The sequence below is a fragment of the Panthera uncia genome, chromosome A2 (assembly GCF_023721935.1).
Source record: "Panthera uncia isolate 11264 chromosome A2, Puncia_PCG_1.0, whole genome shotgun sequence".
In the NCBI taxonomy this organism is placed as follows: Eukaryota; Metazoa; Chordata; class Mammalia; order Carnivora; family Felidae; genus Panthera; species Panthera uncia.
This window is the reverse complement of record NC_064816.1, coordinates 141,150,563-141,162,575: the sequence shown is the minus strand read 5'-3', so window position 1 is coordinate 141,162,575 and position 12,013 is coordinate 141,150,563. Positions and strand designations below refer to the sequence as shown.

At 46.4% G+C, this 12,013-nt stretch overlaps 1 protein-coding gene across 2 annotated transcripts in view; it reads left to right on the top strand.

Annotated features, from left to right (window-relative positions):
- The window catches only part of CEP41 (centrosomal protein 41), a 45,371-nt gene extending 38,981 nt beyond the window's left edge, over positions 1-6,390 (top strand). For both annotated transcript variants that reach the window (XM_049643006.1, XM_049643005.1), the window contains exons 6-11: positions 909-1,053; positions 2,749-2,900; positions 3,545-3,612; positions 4,691-4,805; positions 5,279-5,494; positions 6,191-6,390. In XM_049643006.1, coding sequence (XP_049498963.1) covers positions 909-1,053; positions 2,749-2,900; positions 3,545-3,612; positions 4,691-4,805; positions 5,279-5,494; positions 6,191-6,339 — 845 coding nt within the window. In that variant the 3' untranslated portion in view covers positions 6,340-6,390. The remainder of the gene's footprint in view (positions 1-908; positions 1,054-2,748; positions 2,901-3,544; positions 3,613-4,690; positions 4,806-5,278; positions 5,495-6,190) is intronic.
- Positions 6,391-12,013: the final 5,623 nt, after the last annotated feature.

Below are 12,013 nucleotides of genomic sequence, written 5' to 3'. Positions count from 1 at the left end.
ATTCCGTGTCTCCCTCTCTCTCTGCCCCTCCCCCGTTCGTGCTCTGTCTCTCTCTGTCTCAAAAATAAATAAACGTTAAAAAAATTAAAAAAAAATCACACTTATTAACGTCATCACCTGTTGTATCAGAAAAATCATTAAGTATGGGGAGGCACCCAAGCTCCTGAGGGCAGCTAGTTTCCAAAACTCTGATTTTGGGGTAGGATTTAGTCGCTACAACAGAGCCCATCAGCTGTTTTTTTCCTTGAAACGACAAGTTCACTTAGATCATTTTTGAGAGAATGTCTGCCACGTGCACGAGTCTAAGTAACTATAATTTTCCTGTCAGTTTTTCTTCCGGGTAAAAATGGTGTGCAGGGCAAAAGCAGCAATAATCACACTAACACTTTCCCTCGAGGCCCCAGGGGTATCTTGGTTATCTTGGTATGGAGCAGACTTACCGTATGTGGGCCCCCGATGTCATTACACAGAATGTTAAAAAGGCGTATACTTAAAGATGAGACTTAATAGAATTATTATCACAGCTCCATCAGGGACTGGCTAAAATGTGACCACTGTATTTATTAACTGAGTGCGTTCGTGTTGGTGAAAAAAATACGATAATTCCTCATCAAACTTGGTGCCTCTGCCCTGAGTGTTACTAAGGCGCTCACAGTTTTAGCCACTGTTTCTTTGGCACCCTGAGGGCAGATATCAACCCGGTAAAAGAGACCTCGCAGGTCCCCCTGAAAGGGTCTTGGGGACTCCTGGGATCCGCGACTACATTTTGAGAACTTACGTGTTAGAACTTAGGGGACAATTTAATCACTGTGATAGGATTTCCTTGCCTTGACCTCATTTCAGTGGGACTGCCCGACAAGTGAAATCAACTCTGAGGTCCAATATACCTGTTCATTTGCAAATTTTAGACAATGATTCTGCGACTTCGGAGCCCGATGGGGAAGTCAGTGCCAGGACCAACGGGAAGGGGAGCCCCGGGGAGCAGTCGCCAAGCCCTGTCCAGTCCACAAACAGCGCGGGAGCCGGGGACTCCAGTCGCTCGACTCTGCAGAGGTATGCTAATCAGATTCATGTTTTCACTGTATTTTACTTCATACTAACCTGGGTTCCAGTTTCAGTGATATAGTCGCCTTAGAAGCAGACTGGCAGTAGTCAAGTCCCACATTTTCATCCCAGCCCCTCTATTTTCTCTTGATATAAATGCCATCGCCTGAATCTTTTCACAGCATCTCGGTGCGTTTAGGTAAGAATATATTGATAGGAGAGCATTAATTTTCGCTCCTTAATTCCATTCTTCTCAGCCTTCCCGTGTGCAGGTTTGCTATTAGGACTCAGCTTTACATCTCCTATCTTTTGATTCCCACTCCCACCCCCTTTTCTGTCTGCTGCAGCTTATAATTACCCTGTCTGAGATCACAAGAAAAATAGAGTGCCCTACACCATACTCTGCTATTACACAGGTGCAAAGGAGCAGGAAAGCGGCCCTCGGTGTCGATTTGCAAACCGCATGTGATGGGTCCTTCTTGCTGTGATGCAACCCTTTTCTCACAAACACTAGGCATTGATTATAAGACGGTGCTGATTTTCCGCACATAACCATCCCTTCTACAATGGCGAAAACAACTGTAGTCGAGAAACCAGGTCTACCAGAGAAAGAATTGCTATCATCGGTACCGCTGTTATTTTTCTGTAACTACTTTTACGCAAGAACTTGAAAATTGCATTTACGAGACGGACCAACGGGACTTCCGTTGAGGACGCGGTTTCCTATGAGACAGATTTTCTTCTCCTTTGGTGCAACGAAATATGCGCTCTGTGGCATCGAGTGACAGCGTTTAGCAGGTTTAGACGCAGAATTTGATTTGCCGTGCCGGGAGAGGAGACGTCAGTGCGTGCTGGCGTGTGGTCCGGCACGCAAGCCTTCACAGTTGCCTGGGAAAGGAGTCCTCTTTTCGTTCCAATACAGATATTTCACTACCTGCCGTCTTATTCATAATGCCTACTCCTCTTATTCCTTTGATTCATGTTTTTACTACATTTCGCCTCCAATCTGAATACGGCGACCAATCTTACGACCTTAGAAACAGAACTGTCAATGGTGAACTCACTCACTTCAATCCTCGTTTTTCCTCTCTCGTTATACGAATGCCGCCAAATCTGGAAGCCTCTTCAACTTCAACGCCGTGGCCTATAACCTGGGAATAAGTACAGATAACTATTGATGATATTAAGGTTCAAAATAGGTATCGGCTAGGTCACCCTATAAGTAGAGGGAATACATTAAAACGTTGCTGTTGGTTTGTATTACGTATGACGGACAGAGAAGGCCTCCGTGTTTCCTGTCCTATCAACCTTATTCTTTCCCCTTTCGCTCTGCTGTCTTACACTCCTCACATTCCATCAGATTAACTGTTGGCCTCTTTCTTTTCTCTGAATGCTGCTCTTGTTGCTGGAGGCAGCATGTGCCCTACAGTCTCTGTCCCCTCAGCCATGCTAAGGACCTAACATGCCTTCTCTGAAGGTGATACGGACACATGGGTCCCTTCCTCGCGGTCCAGTGTGATAGAATAGGAATCCATAGGGTCGTGCATTCAGAGACAGAACTGAGACACCATATGCATTTTCCTTCTTCTTTGACGTGCCCTTTGAGAAGACATTGAGCACTCTCTCGCTATTCTGAAGAAACGCATTTGACCTTGAAGCCACTCACCCCTGAGTGGTTTCTGACGACCTGCTTTTCACTTGCAGCGTCATCAGTGGTGTTGGGGAACTGGATCTAGACAAAGGGCTAGTGAAGAAAGCCGAGCCCAACACCAAAGACCGACCTTATCCCGACTGCCCCTTCCTGCTGCTAGATGTGCGAGACAGAGATTCCTACCAACAGTGCCACATCGTTGGAGGTAAGAGAGAGGGGACGTTCTAGCATCTGAGTCCCAAGAACAGAGCCCATTCTTTAGTCCAGGCCAGCTTGAGCCACATCCCAGGGTCAGCAATTCCGGAAGTGACGTGTTAACCAAATCCACCATGGGAACCTGTACGTTGGCTCTACCGTAATGCTCTGAGAGAGGCTTGGGACATTCTCAGATGGCCCCGCGGCCTGGGGCTAAATGTCAGAAACGGTGACACGAAGCTTCATGTTTTGTTCATAGTGTCGTGTTTCTTTTCTCTCGAAAACGTGTCCACGTTTATGGCTTATTGATTTTGAAACTGTATTTCTTTGAACTCTTAGACTTGAAAAAAAAATTTTTTTAATGTTTCTTTATTTTTGAGAAAGAGACAGAGACAGAGCGTGAGCAGGGGAGGGGCAGAGAGAGGGGGAGACACAGAATCCGAAGCAGGCTCCAGGCTCTGAGCTGGCAGCACAGAGCCCGACGCGGGGCTTCAACCCACAAACCGCGAGATCATGACCTGAGCCGAAGTCAGACGCTTAACTAACTGAGCCACCCAGGCGCCCCTGAACTCTTAGACTTTAAACCAGGCAGGAATTTGGGGCAAAATTGTACAGAAAGCAACAAACGTCCTAAGCTTTTTCTTCTCTCTGCAGCTTACAGTTACCCAATCGCAACTCTGTCTAGGACAATGAACCCTTATTCAAATGACATTCTTGAATACGTATCCTTTGTTGCATTTTATGGAGTTGGGTGGTTTGAGGACTGTACGAGTTGAACTTGCCATGAATCATGCTCCTAGGGAAAAAAACCTCTGTGAAGGACCTTTGATATTAATTAGCTTACTTAGCATATTTTAGAATTTGGGTTCTTAGCTCTTGCTGAGTATCCTGACTATCCTGGCAGATGTTTCTAAGCCATCCTGCAGTGGGCCAAAAAACATTAGGTTAAAGGCTGTGATCTATTGAGAGTTAGTCCTAAGACTTTTGTTTTTTCCCCTAGAAATCTTTCCCAAGTAAAACTTAAGGAAATTTTTTTCCCTCTGTTTTAAATTTTTCCCTTCTTAAAATTTTACTTTTTTTTTTTTGCTTACAAAAATTACACAAATAGAAAATAATTTCAACTCGGGAAGATCTAAAAAGGAAGACTGATAATCACCACTGAACAACTCCGATTATGTTTTTTTGCATACTTTATTTCAGATTGTCCTCTATGTATTCTTTTGAAAACCAGAGTAGAAATCATACCGTATATATAATTTAGTATTTTGACTCTTCCTCTTGCCGTAGTACAGTGTATTTCCCCATGCTGTTTATAAACTCCTTTTTGGTTGCACTACATTATCTCATCTTATATACTCTACTATGATATACTAAACTGTTCCTCTCTAGTGGGCTTTTGGGTGGTTCCCTTTTTTTTTTTTTTTTACTATTATAAATAAGGCCACGGTAGACACGTGGGGCACACAGGTTTTTTTCTATTTCCTCACCTATGGAATGGAGGTTGTTAATACTTAACTTTTCAAGGTTGTGAAGCTACAAGAATCAAAAGGCATCAAGCAGGGAGCTAGTTCTGTCTTGGACCGTGGTAATACTAGTTTCTAAAAGATAAGACTACCCGCCTGTGTGGTTTCCACGAGAGGAAAAAATCCAGTAACTGCTGGGGTCATGGGGTTGTCCGACGTTCTCTGAACTCAGAAAGGGGAACCTTGACAGTTCTTTGTTCCTTGGGGGTTTCTTTAGAGTCTAGGAGCCTGAGCTCAGTGTGGGGGGGGGGGGGACCTTAACTCATGTGACTCTTAGAAAAATGCTCACGGCAAGATCATCATTCTGTACGACGACGACGAGAGGCTGGCCAGCCAGGCGGCCACCACCATGTGTGAGCGGGGATTTGAAAACCTCTTCATGCTTTCCGGAGGTGAGTGGGCTGTATTCTGCTTAGGACCGAAAAGACAGAGAGTCGGACTCAGAGTCCTTCAACCCCTCCCCCGTCACCCTCTTCCTCTCCACGCGCAGAATTAAGAATTCTGGAAAGAGAGACAACCATGCTGGCTGCAAGGGGTCAGGAGCTATGTGAAACTTCCGTTAGCTCCATCGGCACATGTTTTTAATTCCAGAAATAATGCTGTTGCTTTAGGGCTCTGTAAGCAAGCCTTAAGGCTGAAGACTGGAGCAGAAGGATTTCTGGTGGAATTCACAGAATCCCACCTAACCACCATGTTTCTCATGTAATTTACTTAATGGCGAAGCAGTTAAGATTTCACGTCCTTGTGTTGGCTTGGGCCAGCAGACCAAAGACCAGGAGACAGGCAGGCTCCTTTCCAGCTTTCCAGGTTTCACCGTAGCCTCACCGTGTTAATGCTGCTTTTTCTGATGCTCTTCCACACCTAGGTCTAAAAGTCTTAGCTCAGAAATTCCCAGAAGGACTGATTACGGGTTCCCTGCCAGCATCTTGCCAGCAGCCCCTTCCTTCTGGCTCTGCCCGGAAACGATCCAGCCCCAAGGTGCCGCCTCCACCAGCTGAGAATAAATGGAGATTTACCCCAGAAGACTTGAAAAAGATAGAATATTACCTGGAAGAGGAGCAGGGTCCTACGGACCATCCTAGTAAGATATTTTGACCTGTAGAGATAACGTTTTCGGTAGAGTACGTTTTGTGGAGAACGTTTTGAGGTTTGCGGCTTGGAATATCGTCATATGAAAAGCTTGATCTCTTATATTCAGATTCTTACGTTATTTGCAGGGCATGGGGAGTGTGCGGGTGCCGTGTGGGGAGGGGCGGGGGCAAGGGGAGGTGATCCCAGGTTGTGGGGAGAATTAGGCATTGCCGATAGAGAGAAAGGACTTATCATTCAGATAAGGTATGTATTTGAGGCTGAGTTGAGAGGCTAAGCTGAGGCACTTAGATTTCCTCTCCCGCAGGTTTTGTTTCCCTCTGCAGCTTCTGGGCACCCTGAAAGCACGTCCAACCTTCCCTTGAGCACACTACTTTCTCTTGTCTTTTCCCTAATCACTCCTGTACCCGTCTCTACCAAGAAGAAATGAAGGCCAGACTAAGCTGGTTGGGATAACGGAGAGGAAGGGGGGAAAAAAAAAAAAGCTCGCTGGGCTTCCTTTCGTCCCTGCCCCTTCCCTACCTCCAAGGATGAAGAGTAGGGTTTAGCCTAGAGTAGATGCTGAATAGGGCTTCATTAGCTTGCAAGTGGTTATACCGTACGACTTCATTAGCTTAAAAGTATACTTGGCAGATCGTCCCTGGAGTCATTCTTGCAGCTCTGCTCCCTGCTTTCTTGCCTCCTGCAGGCCGGCTGAGCCAAGCTAATGCCTCCGGAAGAGACTCCAAGGTTCCAGGCACCCGCAGCGGTCATAACCCGCCCGCCAGGGGCCCTGGTGGCCCCCCGAATCCCCGCTCGCTCAGCAGTGGCCACCTGCAAGGCAAACCCTGGAAGTAAAGACTTTGCCTGTCTTAGTCAAATAAATACTTTGTCTCCTTTCGGAACCCCTGAGCAGTTCCCAAGTCGGTCATTTTCAGCAACTGCTGCAGAGGAAAGACGACGCCATGTGCGATGGGCCCTCCTTCCTCTGTGTCCGCCTCCCTTCCTGCATCCAGCTCGGGGGGAGTGTTACAAAAACCAGAGGCATGGCAGGCTCTAGTGTCTTCCCTATTGTTTACAGAATCTTTAAGTTTCTGAACCTGAGTAAGAAAAAAGAGTCTAATTTTGGGGGCTTTTTTTTTTTTTCTTTCTACTTAGGTCCAGCTTATATTGGTTCATATCCCGCATTGTTTTGTAAGTTCTTCGGGCACATCCGGTACGTTCTTCCCAGCCAGTTCTTTTTCACTCGCTGTTCTTGGCTTCGTGGAGGTTGTCCAGGTGGGCTTTGCAGCCCCAGAAGCTGTCCCTGGGGGTGGATGGTTCTCAGCTTTCAGCCACCCCCGGGGGCGGGCCCACTGGCTGAGGAGCTCTCTGCCCGACACACGCCGCAGGCTCCGTGGTGAGTTTGGAGGCTGGCACCTTGAGCATTGCTCAATCTTGAGGTTTGCTAGAGCCACTCTCACACTTCCTGAGTGCTGCTCCCCACCAGATGTTTTCCTGGAACGAGCACTGTGCTGACGTGTGCTCAGCCACCTTCACACGGGCCACCGGCTTCCTCCAGAAGAGCCCTGTCTGTTACACGGGCCTGTGTTAAGAGCCAGTGAAGCCCCCCCGCCCTCCCCGACCTGCCCCTCATTCATGGTTGGTTTATCGGTTGTAAATTTCCATTCCCCAGCTCAGGTCCATCTGTCTTAGATGGATAGAAATTATGGCCACTTGAAAACATCAGCCTCAATCGGGCCACTGCAGGCACACATGGTGAGGACGACTCCGAGGTCCTTTGTCAGAGCCGACAGCCCCTTTAAACCCTGGCTTAAAAATACAGTATTAGTCTAATTGAGTAATTAGTGCAATTTCCTGCTTACTTTTCATTCTCACGACTGAGCTGTGATTAGGAGGTTGTGATTATAGATTCTGGTTTGGGCCAGAATTTTGAATCAGCATTAATTGAATTGCTAGATGACTGACATTCATTCCATTTAATTGGGGGAACAAAAGACCTCAGGTAAGGATGAGGAACTCCTGAAATCATCAGGAAAAGGGAAAGAGCCTTGTTAATTTTTATGGTCTGTGATCTGTAGCTGTGATAAGGGACCAAGGAATAAATTGTCCTCTTTGTCATGGCAACCAGCTTCTGAAAAGCCAACTGAAAATTGCCTATCCTTAGGTGGTTACCGCTGCTGGGTAAGATTTGCCTTAACGGGACTATTTTCTCGCCACCAAAAAAAAAAAAAAAACAACTGGAAAAAGAGAAGGCACCGCAGTATTTCTAGCATGGGGAGGGGGGGGTGCGTAGTTTGTAAAAGAAACAAAGGTAATAAATATCTCATAGAGACATATGGAAAAATAACTTTAAGATTCAGCCCAGCTCTGTTTTAGTGTGTTTATTCTTCTCTACTTGATTTCCAAAGTGCAACATATTCCGATGCTTTAGAAATCAAACAAACCAGGGACATTGTTCAGATGTCAAGCCGTACCCAATTTTCCACAAGATTCAAGAATCTTGTATAAAATTCAGCCAACGTACACATAGCTTTAATGAGGAGCCTGTCATGTTTCCCCATAAATTTATTGCCTGAGAACTTAGTTCAGCCTTTTGCTAATGCCAGAATGCTCTGGCTTTTTATTTTCTTTACAGCATAGATTTTTTAAAAATGCCAATTTTTCCACCCTCAACTTTCCCCTAGCATGGACAAGATTTTCAGCCATTTATGACACATATACATTTTCAAGGGGAAAAAAAAAACAACCCCATCTCTCTCCGTAACAAAGTTCTGTTTATGCCATTTTAAAGTTGACTGGTCAGGAGTTTAGATTTCCCCACTCAATTCTGTTCTGAAAGTGACGATAGTCCCCCTTTGTTCCTACACTGCATTCCAATCACCAAACCCCCCTAGTGTTTTAGAACCTACTGTATATATGTGGAAAGTCACTGTAGCCAAACCTATTAGAATCGCTGCGCGTTTAGCTGAGGCGTCTGGCAGGTTGAATATATTTATGTGTGTTTCTCCATGGTGCTTCGCCTGTTGGTAAGGATTTTAAATAACTACCCCTCAAAGACCTGTTCTGTTTCTGCTCTTTGCGTGTTAAGTGTCACTCGCAGACAGTTTTTACATGCTCAAGTGACCGTCCCAAACGTCCTACTTTACTGGTTTCTTCATTAGATTAACGGACATGTATTATTTAAGTGATCCGTGACACTCTGTGCAATTATGAATGCTGAAGATTAAAGTACATAGTTGTTAATTTGTTGTTTGCTATTACTATGCTGAGATCTGCCCACTTCTCTCGCCCTCTCTGTTGAGACGATTTGGGGGAGCCACATGAGACGGAGGGGATTTGAAAGCATACCTCTTTTCACTGCATCTCCCAAGAAGGCACACAGTCTCCGCGTAAAAAATCAGGACGCCCTTCCAATTAGGGTAAGGGACCGAACTTAGCTCTCTGGACAGAAGGCCTGGGTTTCTGCTCTTGCTCAAGCAGGGGCCGACTGTCCCTTAAACACATCACAGCAGGACTTCCTTGCCAGTGTGTCAAGGGTGACAAGGCCTGGGAACTTGTGACCCCCCCTACATGATGGTGGGTGCTTTATTGATGTATAACTTCAGCTTCGCCTCAGCAGTGGTGATGGGCAAAGTCTAGATGATACACTCAGTGCTTTATGAGGGTGTATATTTAAGGAGAAAGGAGAGAAGCGAGGAAGCAAGAAAAGGAGGAGGGAAGACTGAAAAGGAAAGCTATATAACTCATTTGAAAACAAAAAGAACGTCTCGGGCTGTAAATATGTCAGGTCTAATCCACTGAAAGGTATAGAATGATGCCAATGGCCTAAAAATCATTTTATCTTTTTACCTTTAGTAGAAAACCGGAATCAGCACAGTCACATTGGACTCAGTGTGAATCAGAATCGTTAAGAGAAAAAATAGTGTTCATTAGCTGCTGAGGGGATTTTTCCTGTGCTGCTATCAAGGTTATACACAAATTCTTAAGACTCTAGGCTACTCACCAAGAAAACAGAACAAAACAAAAACCTTCTTTTCCCTAATTCCCTGGTGGCCTATCAGTGAAATCAGAGTCCGAGGCTAGGAAGAAAGATGTAGGTCATTTTTCTTGTGTTGGTTTTGATTTCTGTCATGTTACATATTGGTCATAGATTCCGTCTTTATGTTATCCGACGTTTTGGCGGGGGCAGTAATGAATTCCTGTCCTCCTGGTTTTACATTCATAACTCCCCTTCTTGCCTGACTGATGGTTATCACTGAGAAACTTTCTTTCCCCACCTGCGAAATGTTCCCCGTGTCTTTCATATGCATTTATTTTCACAATTCTTTCAAAGATATTATTCCCATGATACTTTTCTTTCTTTACAAGAAATGTCAGAAACATAGATTATAATTCATCAGTTCAATTATGTGGGCATGATGCTAGGCTGATACGCAGTTCAATTAATTTTTTTATTAACAAACACGCTTCTCCTGTGAAGCCAGGAAATAAAACACACTGTGCTTCCAGAGCATTCAGAATGCATTTGGTTGTTAATACTCTGCTCTCCTAAAATTGCAGTAATTTTTAATAAAATTGTTATTGCGGTCCCCTCACACTGATCCATAGGTCAGTTACAGCATAAAAAAAATGTAACGGCGGAAGTTTTTCCGCACTGAATTCTGACAAAACAGGATTCAGTGCCTGGTTTTATGTGTGTTTACAAAACAATATTTGTCACGCCGCGATCCCCTTATGGTCTCCCTCTCTGGCTGATCCTCCTTTGTTGCGAACGCGGAAGCAGATTCTCTCCGCCTGCGTAACATCTTGAGACACTTGGTAAAAACGTGTGACAGACAGAGGCCACTTATTAAGTGCTCTTGAGTGACGGACTGCATTTTTTTAAAGGACGCAAATAGGTCTTCTGTTCGAAATTATTTTGACTATAAGCTCCCAGAGGGTGAAAATGGCCAATGATACGACAGCGACCTTTAGTAAGCGTCCGTGAACGATCGCACCTGTCGAGACGGAAATCCGGGAGGCAGTGCCCATGGTGGTTGCCACTCAGTGCTGGTCTGCCGTTCTGGAAACCCGGAAAGCTCGTTATCTTTTGTCTCCCTGTATACATCCTGCTTTTGTAGGAGAGGCGTTCACAACCCTGAGATTTTTGGATTACCTACTGCAGGAGGCACCCTGGGAGCCGTTAGGGGTGTCGTTATTACCCTGGCCGTCTGCAGTCTGCCAGGCCTGTTTGCAGGGTCTCCTCGGGCTCAAAGTAGCCTCTAGAATTCATCACGCACAGGTGCACACCGTCCCCATCCGAGAATGGGCTCTTTTTCTCTTTTGTTTCACACCTTGAAGCTCGCGGGAGAATAACCCCAGCACACACGCGTGGAGTGCTCCCTCTGTGTCAGGCAGTGTGGCCAGACTCCTCCTACGCGTTCTGACCCTCCGCTCTCGCGACGGTCCCGTGAGATGGGTGCCCCAATGTCAGGGGAGGAGACTGAGGATCAGGTGGAAATTAAGCAACTCATCGTGAGGCCCTGACTCACTGAGCTAAAGGTGGAGACGCCAGGAGCCAGCCTGAGGATTGGGGCTTCAGATCAAGTTCTCGCTCAGCCGCTCAGCTCTGTGCTCGCTCTGCGTAGGTGCGGCCACGCGCTCCCTCGGCGATGCCTCCAATTTACCCACGCAAATGCAACTTTCCCCTGGCTGTTGGCCTCCCTTCCCTCCTCGTCACCAGAGATCCCCCCGCCCCTCCAAAAGCCGCCTCCACCGCCCCCCACACACCCCGTCTACACAAAAGGCAACAGGAATTCAGAGGCGGCACATCTCCTGGGAATACGTGTTTCCCTATATCCACTGTCTGCATCGAATGACCGATCTCGAGGACCGGTGCGCCAGGGTTTCTGCGATTGGTTTCGTTCCTGAGTGAACCCTAATGAGGTCTCACTTAAGGAATGGGACTTAAAAACTTTTACCTAGACCGTTGGAAAAGAAGTGGGCTTGTTCTCGTAACTTGAACCGTTCACTTAATAAACCATACTGCTAGGACTTCGTGTCTGATCTTTGCTTTGCTTTGCGGTGATGTCTCTGATTTAGGCGGGGACCCAAGGTGCGTGAATTGGCTCACGGCCACAGGCCTGGGCCTCCCGGAGGAAGCCGTGGCAAGCCGCAAGCCTCTGCCTCGCCCCCCCCCCCCCCCCCCCCCCGTTCCCAGAGCGCTGTTTTCCGCCGTGCTGTTTTGAAACCCGCTGCCGTGGTTGAGCAGGAGACTTTCAATTTTCTTCTTTGCGTTTGGCAATAAGCACTTGGCAGTCTCGGTCTCTGGGGCTCTTAGATGATGCTCGCGATCTGGGTTGCCAAATTAATGCAGATCTTGAAAGCTTTGGGGAAAATCCATTACCCTTTGACAGTTTTTCAGATTTGACGGGCACCCCGTGCCTTTTTTCTCAGAGCTCTTCCTTCGTGTGGCCAATTTGAATGTTATGGTTGGTCATATCAGTTTCCTGTAAGTAGCGTCTGGGACAGAATGATGTTTCTGTCCTTA